This window comes from Protopterus annectens, chromosome 8.part1, assembly GCF_019279795.1.
Source record: "Protopterus annectens isolate FY-2018-M chromosome 8.part1, PAN1.0, whole genome shotgun sequence".
In the NCBI taxonomy this organism is placed as follows: Eukaryota; Metazoa; Chordata; order Ceratodontiformes; family Protopteridae; genus Protopterus; species Protopterus annectens.
Window position 1 is genome coordinate 138,060,812 of NC_056742.1, and position 15,547 is coordinate 138,076,358.

General features: G+C 35.7%; 1 protein-coding gene across 5 annotated transcripts in view; it reads right to left on the bottom strand.

Annotated features, from left to right (window-relative positions):
• WWP2 (WW domain containing E3 ubiquitin protein ligase 2) overlaps nucleotides 1-15,547 on the bottom strand; it is a 1,859,587-nt gene that overhangs the window by 405,535 nt on the left and 1,438,505 nt on the right. For all 5 annotated transcript variants that reach the window (XM_044081781.1, XM_044081779.1, XM_044081780.1 and 2 more), the window contains one exon: nucleotides 384-465. In XM_044081781.1, coding sequence (XP_043937716.1) covers nucleotides 384-465 — 82 coding nt within the window. The remainder of the gene's footprint in view (nucleotides 1-383; nucleotides 466-15,547) is intronic.

A 15,547-nucleotide genomic window follows, 5' to 3' on the forward strand; every position in this document is an offset into this window, starting at 1 on the left:
TTATAAAAAAGATAACATTTTGTGGGGCATATAAAAGTAATACTCAAATCAGATTTGAGGAGGGTCTATTAAGGTTTCTGTCACTTTAAAAATTTATGGGGGTTTTAGTTAGCAGATTTGTCTGTCTGTTAGGCTCTGTGTTTCAGGTTTATTCACACGTGGGCTGATAATGTCTCTCAGCTGAATATATCTCAGCAATGCAAATATTCAGATAACTGAAGTTTTAAAAAAGCAACTCATCTATTCAGTGACAATTCACTCCTTCTAAACCAAAAATAAATGCAGATATATGAAGAAAAAATTATTGCAAATTTTTATGAGTTTCTAAATATATGTGTGGGCTGGAAAGACCACACACCACTTCTCTATAATTTCTCTCATACCCTTGAGTCCGGGGATCCTCCCACTGAGTGGTCCGTGTGTTGTGGTTAACAAAGTACACTCTTCCATTATCCTGTCGCTTTTCTGTAATACAGGAAAAAAAAAGGAAAACAAAATCTTAATCATTAGGAAACTAACATAATCCAAGGGTGACATTCAATTATAAAACCCTGAAATAAAAATGGACAGTTTATGAGAGGATCCCACATTTGTTCTTCTAACTCACAGCTATAGCACCCAGTTAACACTTCATAGCACAGGAAACAGATTTACTATACCTTCAAAAATGTGGAAAAGTTGTGAATGGCATACATTAAATATGAATGCAAATAAAACAAAAAAGTGGGTTTTATACTGCAGTTTTCTCATCCAAACCATACATTTAAATATCTTATAAAATAAATATCCTTACACGTATCTGTTAATTTTGGGTGTACAATGAAAAATGAAAAAATGAGACCATGTTGTCACAGAATTGTGGCCTGTCAAGACTGGCACACCCTACACAAACCTAAAAAGAACCTAAGATGCAAGTGATCCACTGAATGTAATGATAGCAGGCTGCAAGTAATGCAAACTCTTTGCATGAGGTAGAATGGACTGATTCTTGGGCAACAGGAATAAAGGAGAGGCCATTCTAGATTTCTATGTTGCAAACGGCTTCATGGTGGCCAACACATGGTTAAGACAGTCACAGCAAAAGTAGTAAACATGCAACAAAGGTAGACTTCATCCTTGCAAAGAACGTGCACTGGAGTAAAATCAGATCAGACACTGCAATGTCATCCACAGTGAAACCATCAACTGACAGCATAAACCACTGTTGGCCATAATTAGCTATAGGAAGTGGTCAGAGAAGGCTCCAAAATCAACAGAAACTAGAAGACCTAGAAACTTCTTGAAGTGAAAGCACAACAGTTCAAGGAAATTCTCTGGGAGCTAACACCTCAAAAAGAAGAGAAAATAGGTGGAGTTGAAGGATGGCAGAGTCTCAAAGGAGCATGTGTGAAGACTACAGAACAAATAAGTGGTCGAACCAGGTATGGAAAAAAGTACATAAAAAACTGGTAGTGGAATACAGAAGTCTAGAAAGTTATCAAAAGGATGATGTGGAGGAAAAAAGTGAGAGATAGGAAAACCAGACCAGGCTAAGAATGAATGCTAGTTATCTATCTAACAGGCTAAGACAGCAGTCGCAATAACAAAGTAAAAGACTTTAGAGGCATTTTACCAACTTCTGGCAATTGAATTAGAAGATGGTACAAAGATACTGTATAAGGTTGCAAAGTAGTGACAGAAAGATAAGGAAGACAATCAGCACACACCATTCATAAGGAATGCCAGCAACAGACTGCTTGCCAGTCCACAGAATATCAAGAGCAGATGGAAGGAGTACTTCCAGAAGCTTCTGAATGAAGAAAACCCCACAAAGGTTGCACAGCTCTATGCATAGCCTATGAAGAAAGAGAAAGAAGACCCCACCCTAGAAGTGAGAAAAGTACTAAGGAACATAAAGTCAGGGAAAGCAGCAGGTTCAGATGAGGTCATAACAGATATGATCAAGAGATTAGGGAAGAAAGGGCTCCTGAGGACACACACTACAGTAAGGAGAAAAAGGCATATCCCAAATGACTGGAGAATAATCATTCTATTAACAGTGCAAAAGAACAAAGGGGATATTTACAACTGTGAGCAGTACGGAGGTATCAAACTCCTGCCACAAAAACTGCTGAAGGGAGTGATTGATAAATGAATAATCAAAAACACAAAATGTAAGATGGGAAATGATAGGTTCAGATTCAGATTAGGATGAAGCACAACCTACCAGATGTTCACAGTGAGACAGGCAGAGGAAAAGAAGCTAGAGATAAGGAAAGAGTCCAACTCTGCATTCCTAGGCTTGGAGAAATACTATAACAAGGTCCCAAGAAAGTTGATCTGGGCAGTCCTGTGACAGTTCAAATCCTGAAACATTGGTAGAACTGGTGCAGGCTAAGTACAAGGACCAATAACACAAGTATGAGCAGCATTCGGACTCACACAGAGGTTCCCAGTGGTAGTGGGGGTGAATAAGGGTTCAGCTCTGAGCCCACTGATATTCACAAATGGTGACAGACTACTTTAACAAATAGGTTGGAGGGGACAGACCAACACAGTTACTATATGCAGATAAAGTGGCATTACAAGCAGACCTTGAAAAGGAACCTTGGCAAATGATGGGGAAATGGATTGTAAAACTGAAGGCACATGGGACAAAACTGAGTCAAGGCAGCCAATGAAGGAAATATGGACAAGCTGAAAATAGTGAAACAAGTTAACAGCTTCATGTATATGGGAAGGGTAGATGAAAAGAAGGGAAGTCTAAATAAGAAAGCCAAGGCTACAACTGGAAGGGCTGCAGCCTAGTGGCTCAAATTGTCAGGGATAGCATGTGTGAAAAGCTAAAGAAGCTGAAATGTAAGGTGTACAAAACAGTGGTGAAATTAGTACTTCTATATGGTTCAGAAACCTGGGCAGTGAAGGCAGAGTAGTTGAGGAAGATAGAGGTGATGGAGATGAAGTGCCTAAGATTGGTAATAAGGATGCACCCTGTAGAACAGACAAAGAAATTATAACAGCAGAGCAGAAGCCAAAGTGGAACCATTTGCAGAGATGGTCAAAGAGAGCAGATTATGGTGGTTCAGATATAAGTAAAAGAAAGCAGAATAAAATTTATTGAAGAACTTTTAGAAGAGCAATGAAGGTAAGAGGATACAAGGACACCTAGCAAAGAGAGGGACAGATTGTGTGAGAGAAGACCTGTGACAGTCAGGCATGATTGTGCAAAAGGGCAGGAAAGTGGCACTTTATTGAGAGAGGTGGAAACAGTTAAAATGCCGTAACTCTATGTAGAAAGTGGGAAAAAAGAGGTTAATGATGATTAATAATGAATTGATTCTTCTCATGAATGTGTTCTTTTCTCCTTAATATGAAAATGGAAGCCTTTAATTCACAGGTTTGTTGAAAGCTGAGTGCTGGCACTGTTTTTTTTTTTTTTTGATAGAAGGAAGTAAATAAACACCTGTCTTTATTAGCGCTGCTATGAAAGGGAACATAGTTTTTATTTGCTTTCCTCATGAGCTGTGTATTGCCACGCCATTAAATAATGCACTTCATTCATAATGAAAATTTCATTACTTCAAACTGCACCTAGAAAATATCTACAGAGTCCAATAGACTTCTTAAGGAGATGGGACTGCCATAGTGCTGGACTACATATTACTACTATTATCTGGAGTTGGAGCCCATATCCCAAACATTTAGGAATTCTGGTTAGACCGAGGGAAACTATGACTATGGAGGTATAATATTAACACACAACAGGTTTAATATCTTCAATTATAGCCACGTTAATATAACACTAGAATTTTTTTTATTATTTAAAACAGGACTCAAGATTTAGTCCTATGATATATTTTGACTTAGCCAATTCTCTTTTAGAACATGACGTATGAGGAAGTTAACTTTAGCTTCACAATTTCAGAATAAAGGCAAAAATTCCACCCCAATGAAGTTTTAAAAACAAAGTGTCTATAATCTACCACCCCACCCCTACTGTAAATTTTTAAGACCTGTAAATAAGAGGTATACCTTTGCAGGGAGAAAAAACAGGTAAAAACATAAATTTAAACTCACGCAGGGTAAGAGACAGCTTTTGAATGCGTTAACTAAAGATTGATTAGAATTATGAAATCAGACAAGGAAGGGTATGCTGTTATTTTTGATTCGAGTGATTATTCTAGTAGAATGTTCACTATTCTACAAGATGAGGCCATGTATTCATTAGTTTCCAGGAATATGGTAAATATTGCCTATAGAAATATTGATCTTCATTTGTATGATTGTATGCTTCAATGTTGAGTGTGGAAGTACACAAATTTTTGAAATGTCCTTCACCAAAAATTCCTACATTTTTGGCATTCCTAAGGTGCATAAAATATACTGGAACCACCTCTTAGACCTATCATGGTGAATAAAGGTTTAACGACTTATCATCCATTGGCCGTGTAATTTTATTCTCAACAAACATCTTTATTAAATTTTCACACATGACATAGACAATTTTACATTTATACAAATTAAAAACAAACTACATGACACCACTTTATTTACAAACAATCTACATCACAGGCACCATTGAAACAACTGTAGTTGCAAACATTACACATCACTTATAATTTATCCAGTCATCGTCATTTAAGCATTATATGGCTCATTCAAATCCTGCCTCTTAAACCTTGTTCCTGCTCTGCATATATTGTTCCTACAATTCCCATTTTTTCCTATGTGGTTTGCTCCCTCCCTTTTCTAAGGATCCCAGTTCCAGTTGTTTTACCTATGTTACTATATTCACTAATTCTAGCAAAGTTGGTCTAAATTTTGATTTCCATTTTCTAGTAATAGCTTTTTTTTGGCAGCTACCATAATTTGACTCAGCAAGGGTTCACTATGTCTAGGCAATTCCAATTTTGTATAATAACTCAAAAAAATCATCTCCCAAGTAAATCCACTATGCTCACTCAGCATCTTTGACACAGCAGTTTGCAGCGAATCCCTAAAGTCGCACAGCTCATCACACTCCCAAAGAATATGTTCCTAGCCACCTCTTTCTTGCCGGTCATACCTCCAACACTTGCTATCCACCTGAGGAAAAATTCTTTGGAGTCTACTTGGGGTATAAAAATACCTATGTAAAACACTTCCAGGCAAAGATCCCAAATCTTTGAGACTTTGTTGCATATTCAGGAGACATACATATATCCTCCCATTGTCTCTTTGTGAATTGCTTATCCAATCTCTCTTTCCAATCCTCTCTAAGCTCATCTGATTGATTCTTATAATTATCATGGAGTATTTTATATGCTTTACTAATTATTCCTTTTTAATGGCAGCTTCTGTTCTAGATTCTATTAAAAACTGTACCAGTGCTGGTCTTTCATTCAGAAGCCCCCTATTTCTTTCTCTTTGCCTACACTCTGATATCAATCCTTGATAGGGAAGGCAATCTCTAACTTGCAGCCCAAATACATTTTTGGCCTCTGCCCATTCTATTACATTTCCCTTTCTAGTTATTTGCTTGCAATACCTTGGTTCATTTGCCAGTTTTCTCCAATAAATTCCAGCCCCCCTCTTGCCTATTATCTGTACCCCTGACCACAGTCATCCCTATCGGCAAAATCTCATCTCCATTCTTGTGCTGGTTTGGTTCTTAGAATTATCCCTGTTATTATAAATATAATACTCTGCATGTTTTTGTTGTTCTCCTTAAGAGTCTGCATACCAAATCCCAATCTCTCCTTATTTCTTGAGCTTTCTCCGTGTATCAATTCCTCTCCACTTTGAATTATAGTTTTCTGCTTGTGATATGTACAAGAGCCTTAACTGTGTTGCTGTAAAATACCCCCTCAAATTGGGTAATCCTAGTCCACCTTGTTCTATTGGAAGAATCAGGTTTATCCCACTTGACCCTTGTTGTCTTCCCTTCCCAGATAAAACCATTCAACTCTTTTTTTCTTTGCTATCCACAGCTTCTCCTCTGGTTGATAAAAATATGCCTGACCTGTGTATAAGACTAAAGGGACTAAAAACATTTAATGGCCTGTATCTTAGTATCCATATCCATATAACAAAGCTTCCAGTTTCTCAATTTTGTATTATCTCTGTTTAGTCTCTTACCACATATTCTTAGTTGCCACAACAGAGTCATTTCTAACCCATACTCCTAAATATGTCAATTTATCATGTCCCCATAAATATGGATATTGTTTGACCAGTTTGTGTGTGGGTACATAATTTATTGTTATTGCCTTTATTTTAGCTTCATTAGTTATGTATACCAAGATCTGAAACGGTCTTAAAATGTTCCACAACACTGTAATGTCCCTTTCTGGTTTTGTCATGTATAAAATAATATCATCTGCAAATACAGCCAGCTTTTCCTGACTACCATACCAATTATGTCCTTGAATTTCTGGATCGCTTATTTTCTTTGCTAATAGTTTTGAATATAATGCAAACAACAAAAGGGAAAGTGGACAACCCTGCCTGGTTCCTCTACTCATGCAAAAAAAATATCAGAGGACTTCACCCACCTTAATTAGCATCTCAGATCCCTCACATATTCTTCTAATGAACCTTATAATTGGATCAGGGAAAGCAAATGCTTCAATTGCTCTGCTCATGAAGTCCTCCTCTACTCTGTCAAATGTTTTCTCTGCATCAAGACCCACCAACAAAAGTGGTATTTTCTTACATTCTGTTTCCCTCTGTATCATCAATGTCCTGTTAATATCGTCAAATGTTTGCCTCCCCTCCACAAAACCACAATGATCCATTCTATCAATTTTGATATCACTTTTGCCACTTTTTTAGCCACTACAGATATAAATACTTTAAAATCATTGTTTAGTATTGAAATGGGCCTGTATGAAGCTGGATCTGATGGATCTTTACCCTCTTTAGGTATTACTGTTACCAATGCCTTCTTCCAGGATGCTGGCACTTCTCCTCTTAAAATACTGTTAAACAAAACCTTCCAGATCTTTATCAGCTTTTTTCCCTCCTAACTTCTAAACTTCTACAGGAATACCATCTATTCCTGGGGACTTTTCTGTAGCTTGGTTAAACAGCCATTTTTATCTCATCCCTTCCTATCCTAACTGTTAGTGCTTCAGCCTCATCTACCTCTAATCTGGACATATTTAATTCTTCCAAAAATATTTCCATTTGTACCTTTTCTTGATTTCCATATTTCTCTGCTTTATACAAACTATCATAACATTTCCAAAACTATTTCTAATACTTCTACAGGGTCTCTTGTTATCTACCTTGTTATAGGCTCCCTAAGCTTGGTAACAGCTCTTTTTCACTTTCTGTTGCTTGAGTTGTGTTAAAAGTTTTTGTGCTCTATAATTATTATCAAAAAACAGTTGCTTAACAGCAATCTTTCTAAACTTGTGCATATTGTCAAAGTAATCCCTTATTTTCTTTTTAGCATTCTGCAGTTGCTCCTTTTCTTGTTCTGAGAGATTCCCCCTAGTTTGCAATACTTTAACATTTGTCAATCCCTCTAAGTAATTATTGTTGCTGTTTAATCAAATCTCCCTTTCTTTTATTTCCACCCTAGTTTTAAACTCCACTTTAATTGTATCCCACTCCCTAGCTATGTTTTCAAAAGAAAATTCTATCTTTTCTAGTAGCTCCTGAATTATTTCCAAAACCCATTCCTTGAATTCCTCTCTTTTCAGCCGATGGGTGAGAAAGCACCAGTGTCTTATTTTTATTTTATAACCTTGCATTTGTATTTTAGTTATTATTGGCACATGATCTGAAATAGTTATTGGGTGCATTTCAAGACCTTCAATTAAGTGCACATGTTCCTGTGAGATACAAAATCTATTTAGCATAGCCCAGTTTTTGTATCTTGGTGAGTAATATGTAAATTCAGTCCGAACTCCTAGTACTGAATTCACATCTTCCACGCCAAATATTTTTATAAATTTCTTCAAAAATCTGCAATCCTTTGTTATATTTCCCTTTTAGCCCCCCCAACACATCTTCACTGTTGCAAACCAAATTCCTGTCTTCGCCGATAAATAATATGCCTTGCTGAAAACTGATTATTTCTCCCAGAATTTTCTTAAGCTCCATTATAGCAGTTTTAGGGGAGAGGTGAATGCATGCCAGTGTAACCCTCCTCCCTAGCCAGTAGCCCCTTAATACTATGTATTTACCATTATATTTTTTCCCTTTTCTATCACTATTGGAGCTCCTCTTGCAATTAATATAAGTACTCCTCTTTCCCTTTGCCCCAGCTATTCCACTGAGTAACCATACTGAAAACTGTCTTTATCAAATTCACATGTTCAGTTCTTTCCAGGTATGTCTCCTGTAGCATAGCTATTTGCACTCTACATTTTTTAAATATAATTCACTACTCTTTTTTTTTTATGTTTATCTGTAAGACAATACAGATTGAAAGACTTTACATAAAGCATCACTTTCTTATATAGTTATTACCACCTTTTATGTATAACTGCTTTTTTGTTAAATGCCTAGTTCCAACTTTTATGTTACATGTACATATTGTTCAGCTGGTTGGTCTTTTATATAGTTGTTTCTTGTCACTTATGCCTATGCCACATCTTACAGATCTTTTCATTTTTTGGAATGCCCCCAAACAGAACAAACAAAAAACCCTCCTAAAATTTATTAACTTAATAATAACACACAAAACTATGTAGATCTGCAAATATTGAAGTTTTTGCTTACTAATAAGAACATAAGTTCTAAGTTGAAAGCTGCACAGCCAGGCTAAAGTTAACCAAAAAGAAAGGTTAGTCATACTAAGATGCATGGTACAGCCTGTGCTACTAGTAAGTGCTATTTGATTTTGTATGTCTTTATAGCTTTCCAAGTCGAGAAAACACTTAATTGCTTTCAGTGAGCACTTTCTCCAAGCCATATCTCTTTATCAAACTGTCTTCTAGTGGCATGCAAACCAGAGACAAAACTGTTAAGGGTACCTTGTTTATTAAAAAAAAAGCCTTATAATATTCAATATTCTTGTTTATTTAGATGTTTTGTAATAAACTTGTTACTGGATAATGCCTAGGGTTTTAACCCAGTCACAAGTATAGGAAAAAGCACACTGATTTTTCTTTTGCAAACTCTCTTAACCAGACCCTTCCTCTCTCCCCATCTCCTCCCCTCCTCCTTTTTTGTTTCTTCATTGCAGTGCCTACATTTCTTAAAACTAAACAAAGAAAAAGAGAGAAGGGTGAAAAGAAAAAAAACAAAAGCACATGTTTATATTAATATCCCCATGCATTTTAAGCTGAGAAAACTTTACTTCAGATCTCATTGGTTTTGCATTATCTTTAAAGATGTCACACCTGGGAAAACCTGATTGTTTTCAGAAAATATTATGTCCTAGCCAATTTTTCTGTTCTTTTTTTTTCTTTTCCCCTCAGTGAATCCCTTTCAACCAAACTGCCTCCAGTTTCTCTTTATCAGATTGTCTCCATGTTGACGTGAAGATCAGCTGCAGAAATGCTACTTAGTATACTTACATGCAACTGCTAGAAAAAAATCCTCATATTATTCAATATTCTTTTTTCATTTACTTGCTCTCTCTTTTAAAACAAAGGTCCTTAATCAGTCATTTCCTCATACAAGAATGAAAAAAGCACATTAATTTGAACTTTGTCATGCCTTTTTAACCAGGCTCCCTTTGTTTTTTGATCATTGCACTGCCTATATTTCTCAAAACTGTACAAGAAGAAAATAAAAGAAGAGGGGAGAAAAAGAAAAACAACACCTGTTTACAATCCCCATTACACTTAAAAATAGCATGCAAAGAAAACCATGCACCACAAATACAGTTCTATTAAGAAAATAAAGTGTTTTCTTTACTTACAGTTAGCATTCTCCCCTCTCTTCCTCTCCCCAAATAATTTTTCTGCGCATTAATGATATGAAGTAGGGCATATACTTTAGAGTCCCCCACACATGAAACAAATTTTGAAAGTCCAATATTTCTAGATTTTCTTGTTTTGTCATATGTCACAAATGTGGGATTACAATGCAATAATTATATTATGTTATTGATTTTATTACTGCTCTGCTCCATCACCCAAATCCTGTCTCTGCTTCATTTCCAACATACTCTCAATTCTTCTAGTAAACTCTCATGCTCTCTTCCTTCTCTCCAGTATTTTCCATTGAAATGCTGGAAAAGGTTTCACAGGTACAGTCTCTCTGTGGTCTTATTACCAGAAGAACAAGAAGCAGAATCTCCTTCTGTTTCACAGCTCAATTTTTGTTGGACAGACTCTTGTATTTCATCAAAAAATTACTTTCTCTCTCCAGGGAAGAATACCTTGAAGACACAGCTGGATACAGCAGTTTGAATCTCACACCTGCATCTTGACATTTTCTGAATAGTGGAATGAATTTACTTCTCTTTTGTCTGGTGTACAATGAGTAATCATGCTCCACAAACCAACACTCTGCTATCTCCCACTTTTAATATTTTGTCCTTCTTCCACAGTTTTGTTAGAATCAACTCCTTCTGCTGATAGGATTGCATCCTTACTATTATAGGTTTAGGCTGCTTTCTTATGACTAGGTTTGGAGCATAAACATGATGTGCCCATTCAACTAACAGTTCCTGCTGTGGAATACCAGTCCAGTTGCTTATTTGTGCTTTCATAAAATTAATGCAGTCTTTCCTTCGAGCTTTTCAGGTATAGCTGAAAATCTCAGGTTTTCCCTGTGTGTTCTGTCTTCTAATTCTACTATTTTTTGAAACATCTCATCCTGAGCAGTCTCATATTCAGCCAACCTTTTCTTCATTTCAACCTCTGATTTTTGCAGCTTTATCATATTATCTGAATATCTCTTTAAATCTTCTTCCATTTGTTCCAGCCTTTTGTTGTTTGCGTTGATATACTCTACCAGTATTTTGTTTATTTTAACCAGGTCTGTATGCAGTTGTCTTTTATCTTCCTGTAGATTACTGGAAGTCATGTCTGAAGGTTGCATTACCTTTTGCTGAACAGCTGCAGAACTCTGCCCTGGCAGTGTTACTTTTTCACTTTTTGTTGCTGATTTTTTTCCAAGTCTTCTGTGTTTATTTATTCCTGGCATCCAGGCAGTGCACTTACTAGCCATTTAATGAAATGTATCCATAAACACAAGTCTACTGGCCTTCTCTGCTGAGTTTCTGTTTTCACACAGGGAGAGCTTGAAACAAACTGTTACTCAGTGTGCAGCCATCTTGGAAGTAGCTTGGCTGTCTATACTGATAGAATATCTAAGCATTTGTGTGAATTGCCAACACATAAGTTAAAAGATTCAAGGGATTTATTGGTAAGACACAAAAGAATTATGGAACTCAGTTTGCATTTTATATGAAAATGATTTAATAGTTAAGAGAATTTTTAGCCTGTTTACAGATAAATTAAAAGTAAGTTAGTATAATACAAACATGAATTGCAATATGAAGTAAGAGAAAAGCAGGTTTATGGTATATTTAGACAGAAAGCCAGGGGAGAGAAATTGATAGAAGTAAGGAAGTGAGTGAAGAAGGGAGAGTAAGGAATAGTAAGGTATGAACAGGTATTTATATAGTTAATTTGCTTATATAATGCTATGATGTGGTTGATCTGTTTACTTGTATTCCTAAGGTGGATGGGTAACAGTTGTTCAAGAAGTCATTTCTTTTGTGATTTTTTGGAAAGTAATGACATCAGTTTATTAATGGATTTTATGGAATTGGTTTTGGAAAACAATTTTATATACCTCGATGATGAAATCTACAAACAGATTCAGGGGGTCAATATGGGAATAGCATGTGCACCTTCTTATGTTAACATGGTATTATATACCTGGAAAGGGAAATGTTCTTATTCTCCCTTAGTATATTAAAGGAGCTGCAGGCTGTACCTGCAATTTTTGGATGATGCTTTTATTTAATGGGATGGAACTGATGATTTTATTAATTATTTAAAGAAGTCCACTACTTTTTTAAAATTTACTTTTCAATTTGATAGATTTTTCTATTAATTATTTAGGCACTATTACTAATACAAGCTTGGGATTTTGTCCTAATATTTATAGTAAACCAACCTTTAGCAATGTATACTAACATTTTAATAGTTTTCCCCTTTAGCAAACAAAAAAGTTTGGTAAAGGGACAGTGCATTAGGTTGCCACATATGATTTTTTCCATGGAACATTAAAGGGTCAATAAGGAAACACTGACTAATATGTTTACTGATGGGGATATCCCAAAAAAATGGTTGAAGATATTTGTAAACATGTTATTCAACAGTGGGGAGTATGTTATAAGCCCCTTTTGGGTGATTACTCTAAACTGGTAACATCAAGTAACAAACAGATCACAGTGCAAAAATGTGCTTTAGAGATAACAGTTGTAGTACAATCCAGCAATACTGCTGACAAGGTAAAAATACATTATTAACAAAAACTGGAATATTTTTAGAACAAGGTCCATCAGTTTTAGCTATTGTGGGTCAGCAACCTTGTTTTGTTCACACAATGTCTAATAACTTGAAGAGATTATTTGATATGAAATATGAAATGATTGAACAGGTAAGAAATGGGGAATAAAAAGGTGCATTTTTTGTAAACAATATTATGACATCTATGAGAGGGAATGCATTGATATAGGCCCCCCCAATATCAAATTAGGGTTTATTAACAGAGTGGCAATTTGAATAATAAAGGAGTGGTGCATGTTGCAAAATGTTCCACCTATCTGAGCTTTTACATTGGTAAGCTGGAACGCTATCTTAAAAAAACAATTTCTGAACATAACTACAACATAACAACTAAGTCATCTGAGAATTAATTATTATTAGTTAGGTACTGACATTTGATTACAGGGAAAATACAACTGGGTAGGAGCCCATTTTCAGCAGAGGCCTGGGGAGTAAAGCTCCAAAGTATTACAAAAGATTGTAAGAATAAATATTTTACAGTCTTTAAAAATACAAAAAACAAGTACAGTTTAAATAATTATACCAAATTAGACAAAATATGAAAACATTGATTAAGAACAGATACAAGTTATAAGACAATTATTTAATAGTTAAGAGAAATTTTAGCCAGTTTACAGAGAAATTAAAAGTACGTTAGTATAATACAAACATGAATTGCAAAATAAAGTGAAAGAAAGGCAGGTTTATGGTAGATTTAGAGAGAAAGTCAGGAGAGAGAAATTGATAGAAGTAAGGAAGTGAGTGAAGAAGGGAGAGTAAGGAATAGTAAGGTATGAATAGGTATTTATACATTTAATTTGCTTATATAAGCACTCCCTAATTTGTTCCACATTTACAAAGTTTTACCTTGCTATTGTTGAAAAAAATTCACATCAGTCCCAGAGATGGTAACTGGGAGACGAAGTTATAATACAGAGAGTTGCACCGGCAATTGAAGCTGAACGTTATGAATCCCCCGGATAAAATGATGCTGTATTTATTGTGCCAATCCTCATTACTGCGCCAATTCTCAAGATGAAAGCTGCAAAATTGCAATTTTCCAAAGGATATATAGCAGTCCAATATATGTACACATGAAATTTCAGTTTTAATGAAATACGCTGATTTATTGTTTTTAAATATTTAATTATTTGAATTTGTAAATGTATTTATAAATTATTAACATGTGGACTGATCTGTTTAACATTTTCTTACATAATTTTAACATTTCATTTACTTATGCACATCAAGATTGGTGATGATACTTCAGGACTTTAATATAACAATTTAGTAATGCGCCTATTACAATACAAATGTTTTTTGATGGCATTTTTTTTTTTTTTGATTTTATAAGTTTTGTTGGTGATTAATTGGCTTACTAATTAATTCTGGACCAATGAAAACTGCTATTAAATTATTTCACGTTGAGCTGGGGCAGTTTAAAAGTAGAATTCATGTGGATTAAGTTTGCTCTGACGAAGTCCTATTTTATGTGTTAAGGACAAAAGCGGTTAACTTTTACACTGCATTACTGAAGTACTTTTACATAGTACTCTGTGGTGTCATTCCTGTTTATTATTGGATTCTTTACATGCTCATATTCTTGTTTTTTTATGTGCACCTGCTTCTTCATTACAGTTATTTATTTATTTTTACAGAATCACTTCTTGCTTGAGAATTCCATCAATGAAATAAATTACCTCAGTATTTTCTTACTTGAAAAATTGTTTCTAATTTAGCAGACTGAAAACAGTTCAAAGTATGACCTTAATTAGTTTTTGATATGTCATAGGACCAACAATGAGCTTACAGCTATTCCTTTGACAGAAGCATTTACTCTGTCAGACTGGGATCTTTGTAAACTTTTAACATATATATATATATATATATATATATATATACACACACACACACACATATACAACAGTCCAATGCCAGCAAGAAAGTTTGCAACTTGGCTAGACTGAGAGAGAATGATTGCCTTGGGCCAATAACCCCAAGGTGGAGACATTACTTCAATCAGCCATCAGGAACTATTAGAGGGCGCCAACACAACATCCTCTGCATCACCCACTGGGGAACAGTTTGTGTAGTCTCAGTCTCCTCCCTTTAGTGTCTGGCAGACTCACTACCTACTTACAAAGCCTAGGCTAGCAGAGGTTTCCATTTCTCATTATCTAAATCCCTTGGTTAAAATGCTCTGCATTTCTTAACATGCTGTACCTCTCATGTTTCCTGTAGCCTGAAGGCTACCTCACATCTATTTTACAGGAGGCAATGAGTTAGCACAGCAATTATTTTATCTCCCTAGGATAGGCAAGCTGATCTTGGTCGCACACTTTTCCCAACCCAGTCTGGGTTTTATCCCCTTTATACCATGGAACTAACTCCAGAAACTCTAGCATTCAGTGCATCTTTAATACTTCATACATCTAAGTATTACAAAGACTGACATTCACTCCTAACTTGGATATAAAAAAATCAGACATTTCGCTGCAAGATGCTGCTGCCTCACAGGGAGGCAAATTAGTTTTTCAGTTATGGCATTCAGATACTTAGGTGGCGGCCTATGAATAGTAGGAGGAAGGATGGTAGGACGACAGAGGAAGGCAGACCTGGTCTTATGCATCTATCATTATGGTAAGCATGTGAGAGGACTGGTCCTTGCTTCTATACATCTAAGGTACAGTATCAAGCCTAAATTACTGGGTAGAACATTGAAAAGGTAGTCTGACAGACAATATATCCACAGACAAAAAATGGACTTGGAATACTTGATCTAAAAATATTTCCAAGGAAATGGTAATTAACATTAATATTCTTTCAAGAAAACATATGCCAGGTGAGGACTAGTAGACACCGAGTCCAAGGATCAAGAACCAGTTCACATCATATTAAGAATAAGAGAAATGTGGACAACAGAATAACAAACATGACTGCCAGTGGCTCAACAGGCAGCACCCCTACATTTGGTGCTGAAAGATCAGAAGGCTGTTGTTTCTAGTCCTATACCAGGTACTGGGATTAATTTTCCATCACTGCAGTGCAGCATAAGGGGAATGCTGTGCTCCCGAGTATGCCATCCTTCAAATGAGATGTTAAACTGAGGTCCCATCTCCCTA